General features: G+C 48.7%; 1 protein-coding gene across 1 annotated transcript in view; it reads right to left on the bottom strand.

Annotated features, from left to right (window-relative positions):
- The window catches only part of LOC136627320 (zinc finger protein 850-like), a 580,493-nt gene that overhangs the window by 60,907 nt on the left and 500,435 nt on the right, over positions 1-19,151 (bottom strand). The window contains exon 20 of the mRNA XM_066602322.1: positions 15,715-15,719. Within this exon, the coding sequence (XP_066458419.1) occupies positions 15,715-15,719 (5 nt within the window). The remainder of the gene's footprint in view (positions 1-15,714; positions 15,720-19,151) is intronic.

Consider the following 19,151-nt stretch of genomic DNA (forward strand, 5'->3'; position numbering starts at 1 on the left):
GGGACATTCCTTGAATTTCAGGAAGAAGTAATCAAGGCCCTAATATTTGGGGACCAGGAGGTGGGAGAGGCCCAGTACTTCTGGAAGCGAGGCCACAAGGATTGTACCAGGGCAGTACTTTCCCAGTGAAATTCCCACCGCTGCGAAGAAGTGAAGGACCCAAAAGAGGTGCAGAGTCTGCTATAAAAAGGGGATAAGAAAAGACACCGTATACCAGTGTGAAACGGGCCCCACACAACCCGCCTGTGTATAAAGCATTGCTTTAAGATCTACTACACCTCCCTGAAATTGTAGTTTTACTATTGCCCTGACGTGTTACCCCGATGTACTTCGCACAGCTTGTACATAAACCACATGCCAAGTCCTTCCCTTCTGAGCCCTGCGCCCTAACAACAGTTTACATCCATATATGGGGCATTTCCTTGTTGGGTAACATCATGGGGTACTTTATCTCCTTCTGCCCCTGCTAAAAAATACAAATTTGGGCCTAAAGCTAAATATTATTGGAAAAATTGGAATTTTTCGTTCCCAACTCAAATTGTTAAAAGAAATTCCTCAAACACCTGTGGGTTTAAACCAGTCACTACACCCCTTAATAATCTCCCTAAGAGGTCTAGTTTCCAAAATGGGATCAGTTGTTGGGGGCTTCAAATGCACTGGTACCTCAGGGGCTGCAAACACTACATGGGGGCTGAAAATGATTCCAGCAAAATCTGCATTCAAATAAAGCGCTCCTTTCCTTCTGAGCCCGCCATGTGCCCATACAACAGGTTACGTCCACATATGGGGCATTTCTAAAAACTGCGGCATCTGGGTAATACATTCCGAGTTTTGTTTCTTTTCTAACTCCTGCTGTTTTATAGAAAAAAAAGGTTTTATATTGAAAATCTGTAGAAAAACGGAACAGTTCTAATTTTTGACGCACTTTCCTTTAATTCCTGTAAAACATCTAAAGGGTTAATAAACTTTCTAAATGCCATTTTGAATATTTTGAAGGGTGCAGATTTTAAAATGGGGCAATTCATGGGGGATTCTGATATGCAGGCTCTTAAAATCCACATCAGAACTGTATTGGTCCTTAAAAAAGTCAGATTTTGAAATTTGCTAGGAAATGTGAAAAATTACTGCTAAATTTATATACTTTGTGGAGTCTGAAAAAAATAAAATAACACTTAAAAAATTATTGCACTGTAAAGTAGGCCTGTGGGAAATGTCACTTATTACCTATGTTGTGGTGTTTGACTTTCTATTAGAGATGAGCGAGCACACTCGTCCGAGCATTAGGGTGTCCGAGATGCTCGTTACTCCAGACGAGCACCACGCCGAACTCGAGTCAATTCCATTTCCTTCCCTGCATGTTTAGCGCCATTTCTTAGCCAATAGACATGCAGGGAAGGCATTACCAATTCCTCCTGTGATGTGCCAGCCCTATCCCACGCCCCTGCAGTGAGTCCCACCCACGGCTCGCCTCAGACACACACTGGGAGAGCATAGGGAAAGTGTTAGTGTAGGATCCTGTCTACAAGAACCCCAACGGTCCTTCTTAGGGCCACATCTGACCGTGTGCATTACTGTTGTGGCTGCTGGGAGCAGTTTTGTACCAAATTTTTTTTTTTCATCTCGGGTTGTGCAGGCTATTACAGCTATAGCGTTCTAAGTCTGCAGTCTGTAATACAGAGTATAGGGAAAGTGTTGCTGAGATAGGGACAGTGGTAGTGTAGGATCCTGTCTACAAGAACCCCAATGGTCCTTCTTAGGGCTACCTCTGATCGTCTGCATTTTACAGGGTGTCTGGTGGGAGTTGTAGTGCATCACTATTGCACAGCTAGCCCTTTTGCAGCCTTCCGTATAATTTTTTTCTGGCTGCAATTTGCGTTACAATACCGCTCTCAGCCTCCAACTGTATGCCAATAATTCCATAATTATTTACACCGGTCTGTGTCTGCAGTGAACCTAACGCACAGCGTACGGCCACAGCCACTGATAGAGGGAAAGTCATATACACGCTATATAGCCTGCATCCTTTTTAAAAAAAAATTTAAGAAAAGCTCCATCGTTGAGCTACCTCTGACCGTCTGAAATTTACAGGGTGTCTGGTGGGAGTTGTAGTGCATCACTATTGCACGGCTAGGCCTGTTTGCAGCCTTCTGTATTCTTTGTTTCTGCCTGAAGTTAGCGTTACAATACCACTGTCAGCGTGAAAGTGTACACAAATAATTCCATAATTATTTACACCGCTCTGTGTTTGCTCTATTCGTAATCCACCATGCTGAGAGGTAGGGCTCGAGGACGTGGACGTGGATGCGGGCGAGAACGCGGAGTTCCAAGTGAGGGTGTGGGCACAGGCCGAGTTCCTGGTCCAGGTGAATCACAGCTGGCTGCTGCGGGATTAGGAGAGAGGCAAGTTTGTGGGGTCCCCAGCTTCATATCACAATTTATGGGTCCATGTGGTAGACCTTTATTACAAACAGAGCAGTGTGAGCAGGTCCTGTCGTGGATGGCAGAAAATGCATTCAGCAATGTATCGACCACCCAGTCTTCTACGCCATCCACTGCTGCAACTTTGAATCCTCTGGCTGCTGCTCCTCCTTCCTCCCAGCCTCCTTACTCCATGAAAATGACACATTCTGAGGAGCAGGCAGACTCCCAGGAACTGTTCTCGGGTCCCTGCCCAGATTGGGAAAAAATGGTTCCTCTCCCACCTGATGAGTTTGTCGTGACCGATGCCCAACCTTTGGAAAGTTCCCGGGGTCTGAGGCTAGGGACTTCCGGCAACTGTCTCAAGAGCTTTCAGTGGGTGAGGAGGACGATGATGATGAGTCACAGTTGTCTATCAGTGAGGTAGTTGTAAGGGCAGTAAGTCCGAGGGAGGAGCGCACAGAGGATTCGGAGGAAGAGCCGCTGGACGATGAGGTGACTAACCCCACCTGGTTTGCTAAGCCAACTGAGGACAGGTCTCCAGAGGGGGAGGCAAGTGCAGCAGCAGGACAGGTTGGAAGAGGCAGTGTGGTGGCCAGGGGTAGAGACAGGGCCAGAGCGAAGAATCCCCCAACTGTTTCCCAAAGCACCCCCTCGCGCCAAGCCACCGTGCAGAGGCCGAGGTGCTCAAAGGTGTGGCAGTTTTTCAGTGAGAGCGCCGACATCCGACGAACAGTGGTGTGCAACCTGTGTTGCGCCAAGATCAGCCAGGGAGCCACCACTACCAGCCTCACCACCACCAGCATGCGCAGGCATATGATGGCCAAGCACCCCACAAAGTGGGATGAAGGCCATTCACCGCCTCTGGGTCGCACCACTGCCTCTTCCCCTGTGCCCCAACCTGCCACTCAGATCCAACCCCCCTCTCAGGACACAGGCACGAGTGCCTCCCGGCCTGTACCCACACCCTCACCTCCGTTGTCCTCGACCCCATCCAGCAATGTCTCTTAGCGTAGCGTCCAGCTGTCGCTAGTGCAAGCGTTGGAGCGAAAGCGCAAATACGCCGCCACGCACCCGCACACTCAAGCTTTAAACGTGCATATTGCCAAATTAATCAGCCTGGAGATGCTACCGTACAGTCTTGTGGAAACGGAGGCTTTCAAAAACATGATGGAGACAGCGGTCCCACGCTACTTAGTCCCCAGTCGCCACTATTTTTCACACTGTGCCGTCCCAGCCCTACACCAGCACGTTTCCCGCAACATCAATCGTGCCCTCACCAATGCGGTTACTGGCAAGGTCCACTTAACCACGGACACGTGGACAAGTATTGGCGGGCAGGGCCACTATATCTCCCTGACAGCACATTGGGTGAATTTGGTGGAGGCTGGGACCGAGTCAGAGCCTGGGACCGCACACAGCCTACCCACATCCAGATTAGCGGGTCCTTCCTCGGTTCTGGTATCTGCGGCGGTCTATGCCACCTCCTCTAAACCCTTCCCCCCTCCTCCTCCTCCTATGCAACCTCTACCTCTCAATTAAGAAATGTGAGCAGCACGCCGCCAGCAGCCGGTGTGGCGCTGCGCGGCAGCACAGCGGTGGGCAAGCGTCAGAAGGCCGTGCTGAAACTACTCAACCTAGGTGACAAGAGGCACACGGCCCCCGAACTGTTGCAGAGTCTGACAGAGCAGACCGACCTCTGGCTTTCGCAGCTGAGCCTCCAACCGGGCATGGTTGTGTGTGACAACAGCCGTAACCTGGTGGCGGCTCGGCAGCTCGGCAGCCTCACACACGTGCCATGCCTGGCCCACATCTTCAATCTGGTGGTTCAGTGGTTTCTTAAAACCTACCCGCACTTGTCAGACCTCCTCGGCAAGGTGCGCTGCATCTGCGCACATTTCCCCAAGTCCACCATGGATGTTGCCACCCTGAGGACCCTGCAACATCGGTTTAATCTGCCAGAGCACCGACTGCTGTGCGACGTGCCCACACGGTGGAATTCTAGGCTGCACATGTTGGCCAGGCTCTATGAGCAGTGTAGAGCAATAGTGGAATACCTACTCCAACATGGGCGGCGTAGTGGTAGTCAGCCTCCCCAATTCTTTACCGAGGAGTGGGCCTGGATGGCAGACATCTGCCAAGTCCTCGGAAACTTTGAGGAGTCTACCCAGATGGTGAGCGGCGACGCTGCAATCATTAGCGTTACCATCCCGCTGCTATGCCTGCTGAGAAGTTCGCTGCAAGGCATAAAGGCCGACACTTTCCGGTTGGAACAGGATACGGGGGATGACAGTATGTCGCTTGATAGACAGACCACCCTCATGTCTATATCTCAGCACATTTTGAAGGAGGGGGAGGAGCAGGAGGAGGGGGAAGAGACAGCTGGGCATACTGCAGAGGGTACCCATGCTGCTTGCCTCTCATCTGTTCAGCGTGTATGGGCTGTGGAGGAGGAGGATCCTGAAAGTCATCTTGCTAGTGAGTACAGCCATGTCTTGCATACTGGCACACATGGCTGACTTCATGTTAGGCTGCCTTTCTCGTGACCCTCGCGTTAGACGCATTCTGGCAAACATGGATTACTGGGTGTACACCCTTCTCGACCCACGTTACAAGAAGCTGGACACGTAGCACGAACTTGCGCTGTATGCCCTGGAGGTGTCTTGTCAGAGAGAGTGTTTAGTGCAGCTGGGGGAATCATCACGGACAAGCGTACCCGCCTGTCAACTGCCAGTGCCGACATGCTTACACTCATAAAGATGAACAAAGCCTGGATTTCCCCAGACTTCTTTTCTCCGCCAGCGGACAGCAGCGGAACCTAAAGATTCTTTTCGCTGCAACCGCAGATAAAAGCACTCTTCTCTATCACTGGAAAAACAGGGCATTTTGCTTAGTCAATCTGCCTCTGATATTAGTCCTCCTCCTGCTACTCCTCCTCCAGAAACAACATGTCATTGCGCTGAACTGCCAATTTTTCTGCGGCCCAAAATGCTCATCTAACAATGTTTTTACAATTTTTAAAAGTTTTAAAAGTATTGATACTTTAACATGAACCAATGAACAGGGCTGCCTCCAGGCTCTGTTTTAAATTAAGCAACAGCGAGCTGTATCTTCCAAAAAATATTTATGGGTTTCACCTGCCCTCTCGGTTGATACATTTTTCAGAGGTACACTTGTACTGTTGGTACACTAATTTTTCGGGCCCACGCCTACACTCTTATCCAACTAATTTTTCCGGCCTTCGCCTACACTCATGGTACCCCAATGTTTCAGAAGTTGGCCTATACTATTACTACAGAAATTTTACAGGGGTCTGCCTGCCTATACTTCTGCTACAAGATTGTTACTGGGGTGTGCCTATACTTCTATAACAGAAATGGTACTGGGGTCTGCCTATACTCCTGCTACGGAAATATTACAGGGGTCTGCCTATACTTCTGCCACGTAACTGTTACATTGGTCTGCCTATACTGCTGCTCCATAAATGTTACAGGGGTCTGCCTATACTTCTACAACAGAAATGGTACTGGGGTCTGCCTATACTGCTGCCACGTAAATGTTACAGGGGTCTGCTTATACTGCTGCTACAAAAATGTTACAGGGGTCTGCCTATACTGCTGACACTTAAATGTTACAGGGGTCTGCCTATACTGCTGCTCCATAAATGTTACAGGGGTCTGCTTATACTTCTGCCACTTAAATGTTACAGGGGTCTGCCTATATTTCTATAACAGAAATGGTACTGCGGTCTGCCTATACTACTGCAACCGAAATGTTACAGGGGTCTGCCTATACTTCTGCCACGTAAATGTTACAGAGGTCTGCCTATACTGCTACAAAAATGTTACAGTGGTCTGCCTATACTTCTGCCACATACCTGTTACAGGGGTCTGTCTATACTGCTGCTACAGAAATGTTACAGGGGTCTGCCTATACTTTTGCCACGTAAAATTTACATGGGTCTGCCTATACTGCTGCTCCATAAACGTTACAGGGGTCTGCCTATACTTCTGCCATGTAAATGTTACAGGGGTCTGCCTATACTGCTGCTCCATAAATGTTACAGGGGTTTGCCTATACTTCTGCCACGTAAATGTTACAGGGGTCTGCCTATACTCCTGCTACCAAAATGTTACAGGGGTCTGCTTATACTGCTGCCACGTAAATGTTACAGGGGTCTGCCTATACTGCTGCTACAAAAATGTTACAGGGGTCTGCCTATACTTCTGCCACGTAAATGTTACAGGGGTCTGCCTATACTACTGCTCCATAAATGTTACAGGGGTCTGCCTATACTTCTGCCACGAAAATGTTACAGGGGTCTGCCTATACTTCTACTACAGAAATGGTGCTGGGGTCTGCCTATACTGCTGCTACAGAACTGATACTGGGGTCTGCCAATACTGCTGCTACATAAATGTTACTGGGGTCTGCCTATACTTCTGCCACGTAAATGTTACAGGGGTCTGCCTATACTCCTGCTATCAAAATGTTGCAGGGGTCTGCTTACACTGCTGGCACGTAAATGTTACAGGGGTCTGCCTATACTGCTGCTACAAAAATATTATAGGGGTCTGCCTATACTTCTACAACAGAAATGGTACTGGGGTCTGCCTATACTCCTGCTACCAAAATGTTACAGGGGTCTGCCTATACTTCTACTACAGAAATGGTACTGGGGTCTGCCTATAGTACTGCAACCGAAATGTTACAGGGGTCTGCTTATACCTTTTCTACTGGAATGTTACAAGGGTCTGTTTATACTATGGGTGCACACAGACTTCCCATCGTGGTGTTTTACCCATCAGGCCCAAAAACACTCACTGACTAGGGCATCAATTGTGGGTCGAGGCCAATATGTATTTTCTCTCGTGTTACCACAGTTATCGGAGAAACTCGTTTGGGCCACAGAAGAGGAGCGTTACTGCCTTAATGAGACGTTCACAGCTGAACTAGCATTGAAGTCCACCTCATGCCCGCGATTGCTGAGGGTTAGTGCAGAGGTCTATGTCCTCGGCGCAGTGAAAGTCTGCCATGTTTGGGCACTCTGATTTCTTTATCTGTACCGTCTTTAAGTTCCTTGGACCCACCTATGCTGTGGGTGCACACAGACTCCCCATAGCGGTGTTTTACCTGTCTGGCACAAATTCACTGACCGACTTGGGTAGGGTGCAGAGTGCAGATGGCTTTCCCCTTGCGGTGTCGATTGAGCTATCCGACACCAACACAGAATGAATAGTGTGAGGGGACCTGGATTGCCCATTGCTATGTAACTCGCGGCACCTTGGGTACCACAGTGTGTTTGCTGGGACCAAGCCGGACCCAGGGCCTGCTCACATACTTCCCACACAGGCTTCAGTGGGTCCTGGTCATGGTTTCTTGGCCTTGTAAGGCTACCTCCTCCTCCTGCTTGGGGTCAGGGGATCAGCACTGAGCATCATGTATTTGCTCTCGTGTTACCACAGTTATCTGATACACTGGTTTGGGCCAAAGAAGATGAGCATTACTGCATTAATGAGACGTTCACTGCTGTACTAGCATCGAAGTCCGCTTCATGCCCGCGATAGTTTAGGGTGTGGGCTGAGGCCTATGTCCCGGGGGAACTGCAACTGCGCCAGGTTGGGCCTGTGGAACTTTTTCCTGGCTAATCCAGTCATTGGAGCGGTGAAAGAAAATGTAACTGATTTACTGAGACCTTCATAGGTATACTAGCATCGAAGTCTGCTTCATGCCCGCGATTGCAGAGGGTTTGTGCAGAGGCCTATATCCTCGGCGCAGTGAAAGTCTACCATGTTTGGGCAGTCTGATTTCTTAATGGTTCATGTCTTGGGTCGCCTAGGACCCACCTATGCTGTGGGTGCACACAGACTTCCCATAGCGGTGTTTTACCTGTCTGGCACAAAGTCACTGACTGACTTGGGTAGGGGGCAGAGTGCAGATGGCTTTCCCCTTGTGGTGTTGATTGAGCTATCTGACACCAAGACAGAATGAATTGTGCATGGGCACATGGATTCCCCATTGCTATGTAACTCGCGGCACCTTGGGTCACACAAGATGGAGGCTGGGAACGAGCTTGACCCTGGGCCCGCTCACGTGAAGATCGAACGTCAATTTCTCATCAATCCTCAACAGCATTGTGGGCTATCGCCTACACTTTCGAAGGGTCGCTGCCTGGCCCTGCCAACCCTCTGCAGTGTGTGCCTCCGGTTCCTCCTCATCGCAAACGCACTTATAAATAGACATGAGGGTGTTGTGGCTATGAAGCGAGCGTGTGGCATGAGGGCAGCTGAAGGCTGGGCAGGGAAACTTTTGTGTGCGCTGTGGATGCAGGGTCGTGCGGGGGGTTGGGCAGCATGTAACCCAGGAGAAGAGGCAGCGGTGTGTCCCGCAGGCAGTGATTGTCCTTGGTTGCAGATAGTGTGGTGCTTAGCTAAAGGTGTGCCTTGCTAATGAGGGTTTGTCCAAAGTAAAAACTGTTAGGGGGGGAGAGACTCTTGCCCCTATTGTGGCTTAATAGTGGGACCTGGGAGCCTGAGATGCAGCCCTGCATGCTGCCCCTGCCCTATCCGTTTCTGTGGTGTTTCCATGGATTTCGGATGTTTTCTGATTTTTCACAAGTAAAGACCTATCCAGAGCATCGGTCATATACAAAAATGCTCGAGTCGCCCATTGACTTCAAAGGGGTTCGTTAATCGAAACGAACTCTCGAGCATCGCGAAAAGTTTGACTCGAGAAACGAGCACCCGAGCATTTTGGTGCTCGCTCATCTCTACTTTCTATATTACAAAGAGAACAATTCAAAGTTTGAAAATTGTGAATTTTTCCAAATTTTCAGTAAATTTAGATTTTTTTTTCCTAATAAGGACAAAATTTATTGATGCAATTGTTACCCTAACATAAAGTACAATATGTCACGAAAAAACAATCTCAGAATCACATCGATAAGTAAAAGGATTCAAAAGTTATTAGCAGATAAAGTGACAGATATCAGATTTGAAAAATAAGGCTTGGTCCTTAAGCCACAAATAGGCCATGTCCTTAAGGGGTTAATATGACAAATGACGATGTATGAAGGATCATAGAAGATGGCTGCCGCATAGAAAGTGGGGTCATTTATTTCACTATCAGTCCTAACAATAGTGGGATAGAGTCCCCCAATGCCACCCCAATAATAATAGGGTCCCCCATTGTGGCCCTAGTAGTAATAGGGTCCTCCAATGCCTCCCCAATAATGATAGGGTCCCCCATTGTGGCCCTAGTAGTAATAGGGTCCCCCAATACCACCCCAATAATGATACAGTCCCACATTGTGGCCCTAGTAGTAATAGGGTCCCCCAATACCATCCCAATAATGATACAGTCCCCCATTGTGGCCCTAGTAGTAATGGGGTCTGCCATTGCCGCTATGCTTTTCAGAAGCAGGGAGGACTTTAGCAGTGCAGATTACAATAGGGGCGAGTGGGATGGCCTTGGGCCGCATTGCAGTCTCGCGTTGCCATGCCAATCACAGGTCCTGCATGCTAATTTCCACCTTACAGGCTTTCCGGACACTGATACAGCGGAATCCCACCATAAATGCGGGAAGAAGGGAACCCACCAGGAATGCGAGAAGAAGGGAATCCCATCAGATATGCGGGAGGAAGGGAACCCCAATAGTGATGTGAGGCTGTTTTCATGTGAAACTACCTCGCATCCAGGGGTTTTCAGAAGGGTTGTGAGGGTGATAACGGGCCGTGAATCACAGCCAATATCACCCTCGCCAGTGTGAAGGAGCCATTAAACTCCTTATTGTCCGCCCTGCTGTGTAAGGAGCACATGTTACCTCTCAGGCAGTGAAAGGGTTACAGCTGGCAACTTCCAGCAGCGACTCCCATCATCCACCAGGGGGCGCCGGCTCCTTCAGGAGGAACCATAATTGTTCCATCTACAGTCACCCTCAGGCCGGCTTCACACGGGCGGTTTTGAGCACCTAAAATGTACAGCGGGAAACAGAAACAGCCACTAATATCAGCGGGTTCTCTCACATTTCGGTTATTTATACGGGTATTTCTTACATAGAACCTGCTCTATTTTCTGTGCATTTGCCTCCAAAGGTTCCTATAGAAGTCTATGGGGGGTGCGTCAAATGCGCAGCGAATGGTCGGAACACTACAAAACTTTGCTGGGAAAAAATCTGGGACGCATTAGGCTAATTAACCCTTTAAATCAGGGCGTGGGCGTGTCCCGCATGCAAGTGAACACGCCCATCACATGCAAGAAAGTACAGGAAAATGCGCAGACACGCACACAAAAGCGCCTTGTTCGTGGAGCAAATACGTTGTGCTGAAGCGCCCATAAAAACACATGCCGCCCTTAGTCTACAGACGCTCCATGAGATTTACGGACTCTGAGTCTTCTGGCGATGAGATCTCTGAGTTTCTATAACCAGCAGCATGCCCCATTATCTGCGGATTCCCGCACGGACAGCTTCCATTGAAGTCAATGTGAACCGTGCGATCTGCGGTTCACCCTCAGCTGACACTGCGGACGTGCTGCGGATCCGCAAGAAAGCAGGAGATTTGAAAAGAAAAAAATATCCGCGGTACGCCCGCACACATCCGCCATGTAGAAGAAAGAAGATCTGGCTGGGGCGGAGAGGACCCGCACCACATCCGCACAGGTAAGAAAGTGCCCATTGCTTACGGGCACAGGCGGATTCCACTGTGGGATTCGGCACTTGGAATCTGCGCCTGCCGCGGACATGAGGCGTCAGTGTGATAATCAGGTCTCATCCACGGACCGTGGACAGTATAGTGTACTGGTGGATATAAAGAACCGTTCACACTGCGTGAGGGAAAACAGCATTGGTTTATCGATGTTACCCACAAGACCAACGGGACAGGAGATGAATGGGACTTATTCCCCCTTCATGCCAACCGTTAGAATTGAGGTGCCAGCTGCTGGGAAGAACAGGAGGGCTCTGATGGCATTTGGATTACCATTAACCCCTTAGTGACGGCCCTATAGTGTTTTTACGTCCTGCTGTTGCAAGACGTGTATAGAGGGAGATAGTGCCACTCTCTCCCTCCATACAGTGCGGGCGTCAGCTGTTTATTACAGCTGACACCCGCGGGCAATAGCCACAATCGGCCATTCGGGCGATCGCAGCTATTAAGCCTTTAAATTCCGCTGTCAATTCTGACAGTGGCATTTAAATCCATCGAACGATGTTCGGGTGTCTCGTCCGGCCTCCCCGCAGTGAAATTGGGGGAGCCGAGCAGGTGTCCTGGCAGCCGGGGGCCTCTGAAAGGCCCCAGGGCTGCCTTTACAGACTGCCTATCAAGCCATCCCCGTGGGGTGGCTTGATAGACTGCCTGTCAAAAAGGAGCAATCAAAGCATCGCTGGTTGTAGTCCTCTAGGAGGACTAAAAGAAAATGTAAAAATAAGATCAATAAAGTTTTAGTAATTATTAAAAAAATAAAAAGTAATAATAGTTAAAAAAAAAACCTTTTGCCATATTTGCAATAAAAAAAATCTAAATAATGAACCAAAAAGGATAGAATTTCTTACCGAAAATTCCTTTTTTCCGAGTCATCATGACGGCAGTACCTGGAGGTTACCCCTTGACCTTGTAGGGACAGGAAGCAAGAGACTTAAAAAGGCTCCTCCTGCCTCCCATTCTCCAGTGTCTTCCAAATTACTTACATGGACATGTCTCGGTTTATCAGGAAAATATTTTTTTATTTGCTCCAAGACAAAAAACAGCATAATTAGTTCCGTTGAACAGAAAATAGGAGGGTACCTTACCCGAATCCCGAGATATTATGCCATAATGTCGCATGTAAATTATATATAGAAGTCTCTGGATATACATATCTATATACACACACAGATATACACGCATATGTGTGCTTTCTTTTTTTTTTTTTTATATGGGAGGGAATAACGTGCCGTCATGAGACTTGGAAAAAAGGAATTTTCGGTAAGAAATTCTATCCTTCTCCCCGGCGTCATCATGACGGCAGTACCTGGAGTTATACCAAATTACTTTTTAGGGGGGACTATTGCCTGCAAGACCTTCCTACCGAACGACAGGTCCGAGGAGAGGTCGGTGTTTAATCTATAGTATTTTGTAAATGTGTGCAGGCTAGCCCACGTGGCCGCCCTGCATATCTGATCCGGCGTAGCCATGGCCCTTTCTGCCCAAGAGCATGCTACTGCTCTCGTCGAGTGGGCCTTGAGTCCCTCCAGAATCGGCCTGTTGCTGGAAGAATACGCCTGCTGGATTGTTGTTTTTATCCAGCGGCTAAGGGACCTCTTAGAAGCCGCCCTTCCTCTGCCCTGCCCCTGAAATTGAATAAAGAGATGGTCAGTCTTTCTAAAGGGGGATGTTTGTTCCAAATAACACAGGATGGCTCTTTTTACGTCCCGGCTGTGGTATTCTCTCTCTTTATCGTTTTTGGGGTCGTGACAGAAGGATGGGAGGATAATCTCCTGCTGCCTATGGAATTTTGAGACTACCTTAGGTAAGAAGAAGGGGTCTATTTTTAGTATGATTTCATCGTCCAGGACTAGAGATGAGCGAGCGTACTCGGAAAAGCACTACTCGCTCGAGTAATTTGCTTTATCCAAGTATCGCTGTGCTCGGGTCTGAAGATTCGGGTGCCGGCATGGAGCGGGGAGCTGCAGGGGAGAGCGGGGAGGAACGGAGGTAAGATCTTTCTCTCCCTCTCTCCCGCCCGCTCTCCCCTGCTCCTCGCTGCGACTCACCTGTCAGCCGCAGCGGCACCCGAATCTTCAGGGACGAGCACAACGATACTCGGATAAAGCAAATTACTCGAGCGAGTAGTGCTTTTCCGAGTACGCTCGCTCATCTCTATCCAGGACTAGTAAATATGGTGTCTTACATGAAAGGGCCTGGATCTCACTAACCCGCCTTGCCGTCGTAACTGCGACTAAGAATATTGTTTTGAGGGTTAGCGTTTTTATCGATGCTTGATCAATAGGCTCAAAGGGGGGCCTACAGAGGCTTTTGAGTACTAAGTTTAAGTCCGAGGGGGTACTGTACTACGGGATACCGGTCTCATCCTCTCCGCTGCCTTCATGAATCTATGGATTAACCTATGATCGGCTAGCGGTTGGTCCAGCATGGCCGAAAGGGCCGAAACTTCGACTTTAAGGGTCCCTGGTCTTAAGTTTTTATCCAGCCCCTCCTGGAGGAAGTCCAAGATCTCCACCACCGAGGTGTCTAGGTTAGAGACTTCCAACCCCCTCCTGGAAGAGAACCTCTTCCATATCTTGTTATAGATGGTGGTAGTTACAGGTTTGCGACACTGGCGCAGGGTTGATATTACCCTGGCGGACAGACCTTGTCTTAGCAGCACCTGTTCCTCAACATCCATGCTGTCAATTTCAGCCTCTGTACGTTGGGGCACAGAACTGGGCCCTGCGATAAGAGATCCTCTCTGACTGTAAAGCGAATAGGATCCGCAATGGCCAGTTTTAGGAGCAAGGGAAATCACGCCCGCTTTTCCCAGTACGGGGCGATAAGTATGACGGTCGTACGGCTTTGTCGAATCTTCTGTAGGACCTTTGGGATAAGGGGAATGGGAAGGAAGGCATAGGCCAGACCGATGTCCCAGTTCTGAGAGAGCATGTCCATCCCCTTAGCCCTGTCCCTTGGATTGAGGGAAAAGTAATCGAGGCATTTTGTGTTTGTGCTGCTCGAAAAGAGGTCCACTCGCGGCCTGCCCCAGATGTCTATGATATGCTGGAACTCCTCCTGGTTCAGGGACCACTCCCCTTGGTCCAGGCATCTTCGGCTGAGGTAATCAGCTGTTGTATTCTGGGACCCCTTGAGGTGGACTGCTGTCAGGGACCGTACCGTGGCTTCGGCCCACCGGAAAATCCGGGCTGTCAATTTCAGGAGATGGTAATTCCTGGTGCCTCCCTGGTGGCAAATAAGGGAGACCGCAGTCACGTTATCTGAGAAGACCCTGACGTGTTTGTCCCTTAGGGTGTCTTTATCCCTGTGCAATGCTTCCCAGATGGCCATGAGCTCCCTGAAATTTGAGGTCTGGTTCTTAGTCCTTGGGCCCCATATACCATGTAACAGGCGTTGTCCTACTTGTGCTCCCCAGCCGAGTTGGGTTGCATTGGTGACCACGCTAATGAATGGTTCCGCCACCTACGGGGATTCTGCGTTTAAATTACGCGCTGACTGCCACCAGTGAAGGGACCGGGTGACCGCTAGTGACAGGGGCATCCAGGCATCTAGTGAGGTCGCTGCTCCATCCCAGTTGCCCAGGACGGCCCTCTGCAATGTTCTTGAATGCGCCTGGGCCCATGGTATGATCTGAATGCACGATGTCATGAGGCCCAGGAGTCTCATTCCGTCCCGTATCGATATCTGCCTCTTCCCCCTGTATTTATGGATTGCCTGTCTTAGGCTCTCCCTTCTAGGTGGCGGTAAGGATAGGGTCTGTGACTTCGAGTTCATCCGCCCCCCAGGAATGTTTTGTGAGTTTCGGGAAGGAGGCTGGACTTCTGGAAGTTTATGATCCACCCCAGCCTCTGGAATAGGGTGGTGGCCCGAGCGGTATCTTCCTTTAAGGCTTCCGCCGAGGGTCCTATTAGTAGGAAGTCGTCCAGGTAGGGAATGATATTAACGCCCGATACGTGAAGGTGCGCGACTATCTAGACCACGATTTTTGAAAAGACTCTGGGTTCCGTGGATATGCCGAATGGTAGGCACTGGAATTGGAAGTGGTACAGACGGCTTTCTATCTCGACCGCAAAGTGCAAATACTTATGGTGTTCTGGCAGGATCGGGACATGGTAGTACACGTCCTTCAGGTCAATCATGCACATATAGTCCCCCCTTTTTACTAGGGTTACTGCTGACCTGATGGTTTCCATTTTAAATTTTTTATAAATGATATGTCTATTCAGACCCTTCAGGTTGAGGATCATCCGTTGTGCACCGTTCGTTTTTTTAACGAGGACTAGGGGAGAGTAGTACCCTAATCCCTGCTCTACCGAGGGGACCTATACTATAGCCCCCATATGAAGCAGATTAGTGATCTCCTTTCTGAGGACATCCTGGAGCACGGGGGATTGCGTGGGGGTAATCGTGAAGTTGTTTGGGGGCCGGACGATGAACTCTATCCTGTACCCCTGGGATATCAACCGGAGAACCCATGGGTTATCTGTAATGCACCGCCACTCCGGCCCAAACTTTAGCAATCTACCCCACACCTCTACTGGGGTAGTGATTTCTTTCGTCTTACCCCTGCCGCCCTTGGGGTAGGACCAACGGCCCGTCTTCCCTTTCCCCCAATAGGGTCTGAAGGCTTGTTGTCGCCTGGGGGGTAACGTGGTTCTTGCCTGGTCTGGGAAGCCGTGGGTTCTGTCTGCCGCTTTTTTCCGGATTTCTTCCAGATCTGCCCCGAAGATATGCTGTCTGTGGAAGGGAATGTTGCACAATTTGCTTTTGAACGTGGCATCCCCTTTCCAGATCTTCAGCCAGATCGCCTGCCTAGCCATATTGGATAATGCTGCGTTTCTGGCCGCTAGTCTCATTGACTCGGCAGAAGCGTCTGCCAGGGGCATAGTGCTTTTTTGTACGCCTCGTCTAGTTTTTTAAAACACAGGGAGCATTTCCTGTGCCTTTTCTTGGGATCCTGTTTTGTTTTGGCGGATTCCCTGTCCTGCAACGATACAAAAAAAAAAAACCATACGCAGCCGCCACATAAAACCAATTTTGTACATATTGCACCCTTTTGGTCATTAGATGGAGCACTCAATGTTTGTAGGGCCTCCACATCGGTCTCTCTAGTTATCATGCTGCCGGGAGGGGAGCTGTAAGACAGACCTGTGCCTGGGTGCACCTTCTGTGAAGGTGTCCTGCAGTGGAGGCTTGCCAGGGGGCTTTTTTGAATTTCCTGGGCTCTACTTCCGTGTTTGCCCGGCGTGTGACGTCACCACGTCGTGACGTCACTAGCCTCGCCCCCCAACATCGCGCGTGACCGCACCGGAGTCTGCTGCCGGTAGGAGAGGGGTCTTGGAGCCTCTGGCCTGCCGCTCTCCCCGGCCCCACGGTGGTGATGCGGGGGGGGGGGGGAGGGGGGCGCTACATGTGGTCCGCCGACCCCCGGACCATGATGGAAGAGGAGTCTTAGAGCCTGTGGCCCGCCGCTCTCCTCGATGCCGCGGTGGTGAAGCGGGGAGGCAGAGCCTGTGGCCCACCGTTCCCCGAGACCTCGGATAAGAAAAAATGGAGGTAAGAATGGAGGTGAACCTGTGGTCCGCACTCCCTGTCAACTTTTCAGCTCCCTGGCGGGAGCTCTCTTGCATGTCTCTGTAGGGACAGGAAGCACTGGAGAATGGGAGGCAGGAGGAGCCTTTTCAAGTCTCTTGCTTCCAGTCCCTACAAGGTCAAGGGGCAACCTCCAGGTACTGCTGTCATGATGACGGCGGGGAAAATACGCGTTTGGTATCGCTGCGTCTGTAAAAGTCCAAAGTAATGTTTTGTTTTTTTATTGTGTGGCGCGGACTCTGGGAGTATGGCTGGAATAAAGTAATGTATTATTTACCCCGCACGGTGAACGTGGTACAAAAAAAAAAGAAAGAACGACAGAAATACACTTTTTTGGTCATCCTATCTCTGGGAAAAAATGTAATAAAAAGCGAGCAAAAAGTCAATTGTATTCAAAAATGGTACCAACGGAAACGACAAGACGTCCCACACAAAATGAGCCCTCACACAACTATGTCGACAGAAAAATAAAAAAGTTATTGTGCGCAGAAAATGGACACAGAAAACAATTTTAAAAAATTTAATATCTTTAAAAAAATACAAGTAGTACAGCAAAAAAATATATACATAGGTTTAGTATCGCAGTAATCATACTAACCCATAGAATAAAGGTATCGGGTCATTTTTCTTGCAGTTTGTGCGCCGTAGAAACAAGACACACCAAAGATGGTGGAATGTCGTTTTTTTATCATTTCTCTCCACTTAGAATTTTTAAAAAGTTTTTCAGTACATTATATCATACATTAAATAGTACCATTGAAAAATACAACTCGTTCCGCAAAAAACAAGCCCTCATACAGCGACGTAGATGGATAAATAAAGGAGTTACGATTTTTTACAACAGAGGAGGAAATAACGAAAATGGAAAAAAGCAAAAAAGCTCCGTCACTAAGGGGTTAAACCTAAATGAGTGAGCCGACTGCTGCAGCGCCTCCATGGATAGGAGCTGCTTCTAGTTTGATTACACCATTCATAGTAACTTATTCCTATTGTCAGTGGTGCCGGCTCTAGTAGACACTGCGCTATTCTGTGCAGAAAAATCTAATCAGAATGCTGGACGGACCCCATTATAATCAGTGAGGTAAGTTTCTTGCGGGAACCCTTAAACAGATAGGGCTGGGTCCTAAATTCTTGACTAGAACACTTGTCCTTTACGTTTGCCCAACGGCCAGGGTTAGGATAAACAGCACGCTCTCCTCCCCCATCCATATTGGAATGGTACTAGGCAGGGCTGCCCCCTGTCCCCTCTGTTATTTGTATTAGCGATGGAGTATCTAGCGATGCCAATCAGAGACAATCAGAACATCAGCGGACTGACAGTGGGGGGGGGAACTATTATAAAGCGGCCTTATATGCCGACGATCTATTGTTATACATCACACAAGCACGCATCACCCTTCCCTCCTTGATTAAAGAATTTGAGAGATTTGGCCACCTATCCAATTTTAAAATTAACTACAGCAAAACTAAAGCCCAAAATATATCCCTGGGCCCAGAAACGAAAAAACCCCACATAATAGAACACTATCCCCTTAAGAGGCAACAAGAGGCCATAAACTATCTTGGAATACATATCCCAACGGAAAACTCTAAGCTCTTCTCCATGAACTACTCCACCCTGCTGGACCGCACTCTACAAGACCTCCCCACCTATTCCACCAGAGTCTTGTCATGGTTTGGGAGGATACATACCATTAAAATTGATGTCCTACCCCGGTTCTTATACATTTTCCAGGCCATCCCGATTATGGTACCTCAAACATTTTTTAACAAACTGAAGTTGGCACTGATCAGATTTGTTTGGGGGGGACAGAGACCACGGGGTGGGTATGCGCACGTTGTCGTATCCCAAATCAAAAAGAAGGGGCAGGCTTGCCTGGATTTAAAAACTATTATACATAGAGAGAGAATAGTCTTTTGACACCAATATTTTATAATCCAGCTTTCCTGCCAGGGAGGGCGCGAGATCGCTTTCTGGGTTGGGAGAATCGGAGGATATCAGGTCCAGCAGGATTTTGGTGGACAATCAAACCTAATTTTCTTAGGTTTTCTCTATACTTTTTTTCTTTTTCCCCTTTCCAACGAAAGGGATTTCTATTGTCTAAGTTGTAACATTTTATTATGATATGGGGCCGCACTCCTACTTCTCAGTCCGTTTTGCACTGATATAGTAAAAGAGTAGACGACGGGGAGAGGCGGTCTGGGGGATTACTTTTGGGCTAGAAGAACTATTTGCTGTTAATATGAAGATTTGCCTAATTGTTGTACAAGGTGAATTGAAGATCCTGCGAGACCGGTCTTGATTTCTATTGCTATTCCCTGATGTCTGGGAAATATTTGAATGATTTTATGAAAAAGGATTAAACACAACACATGTCTGAAAAAAAAATTTTAGAGCAGTTTTGGTTATTTCGCATAATCTTTATATTTTTCGTT

Source organism: Eleutherodactylus coqui, chromosome 5, assembly GCF_035609145.1.
Source record: "Eleutherodactylus coqui strain aEleCoq1 chromosome 5, aEleCoq1.hap1, whole genome shotgun sequence".
Taxonomy (NCBI): Eukaryota; Metazoa; Chordata; class Amphibia; order Anura; family Eleutherodactylidae; genus Eleutherodactylus; species Eleutherodactylus coqui.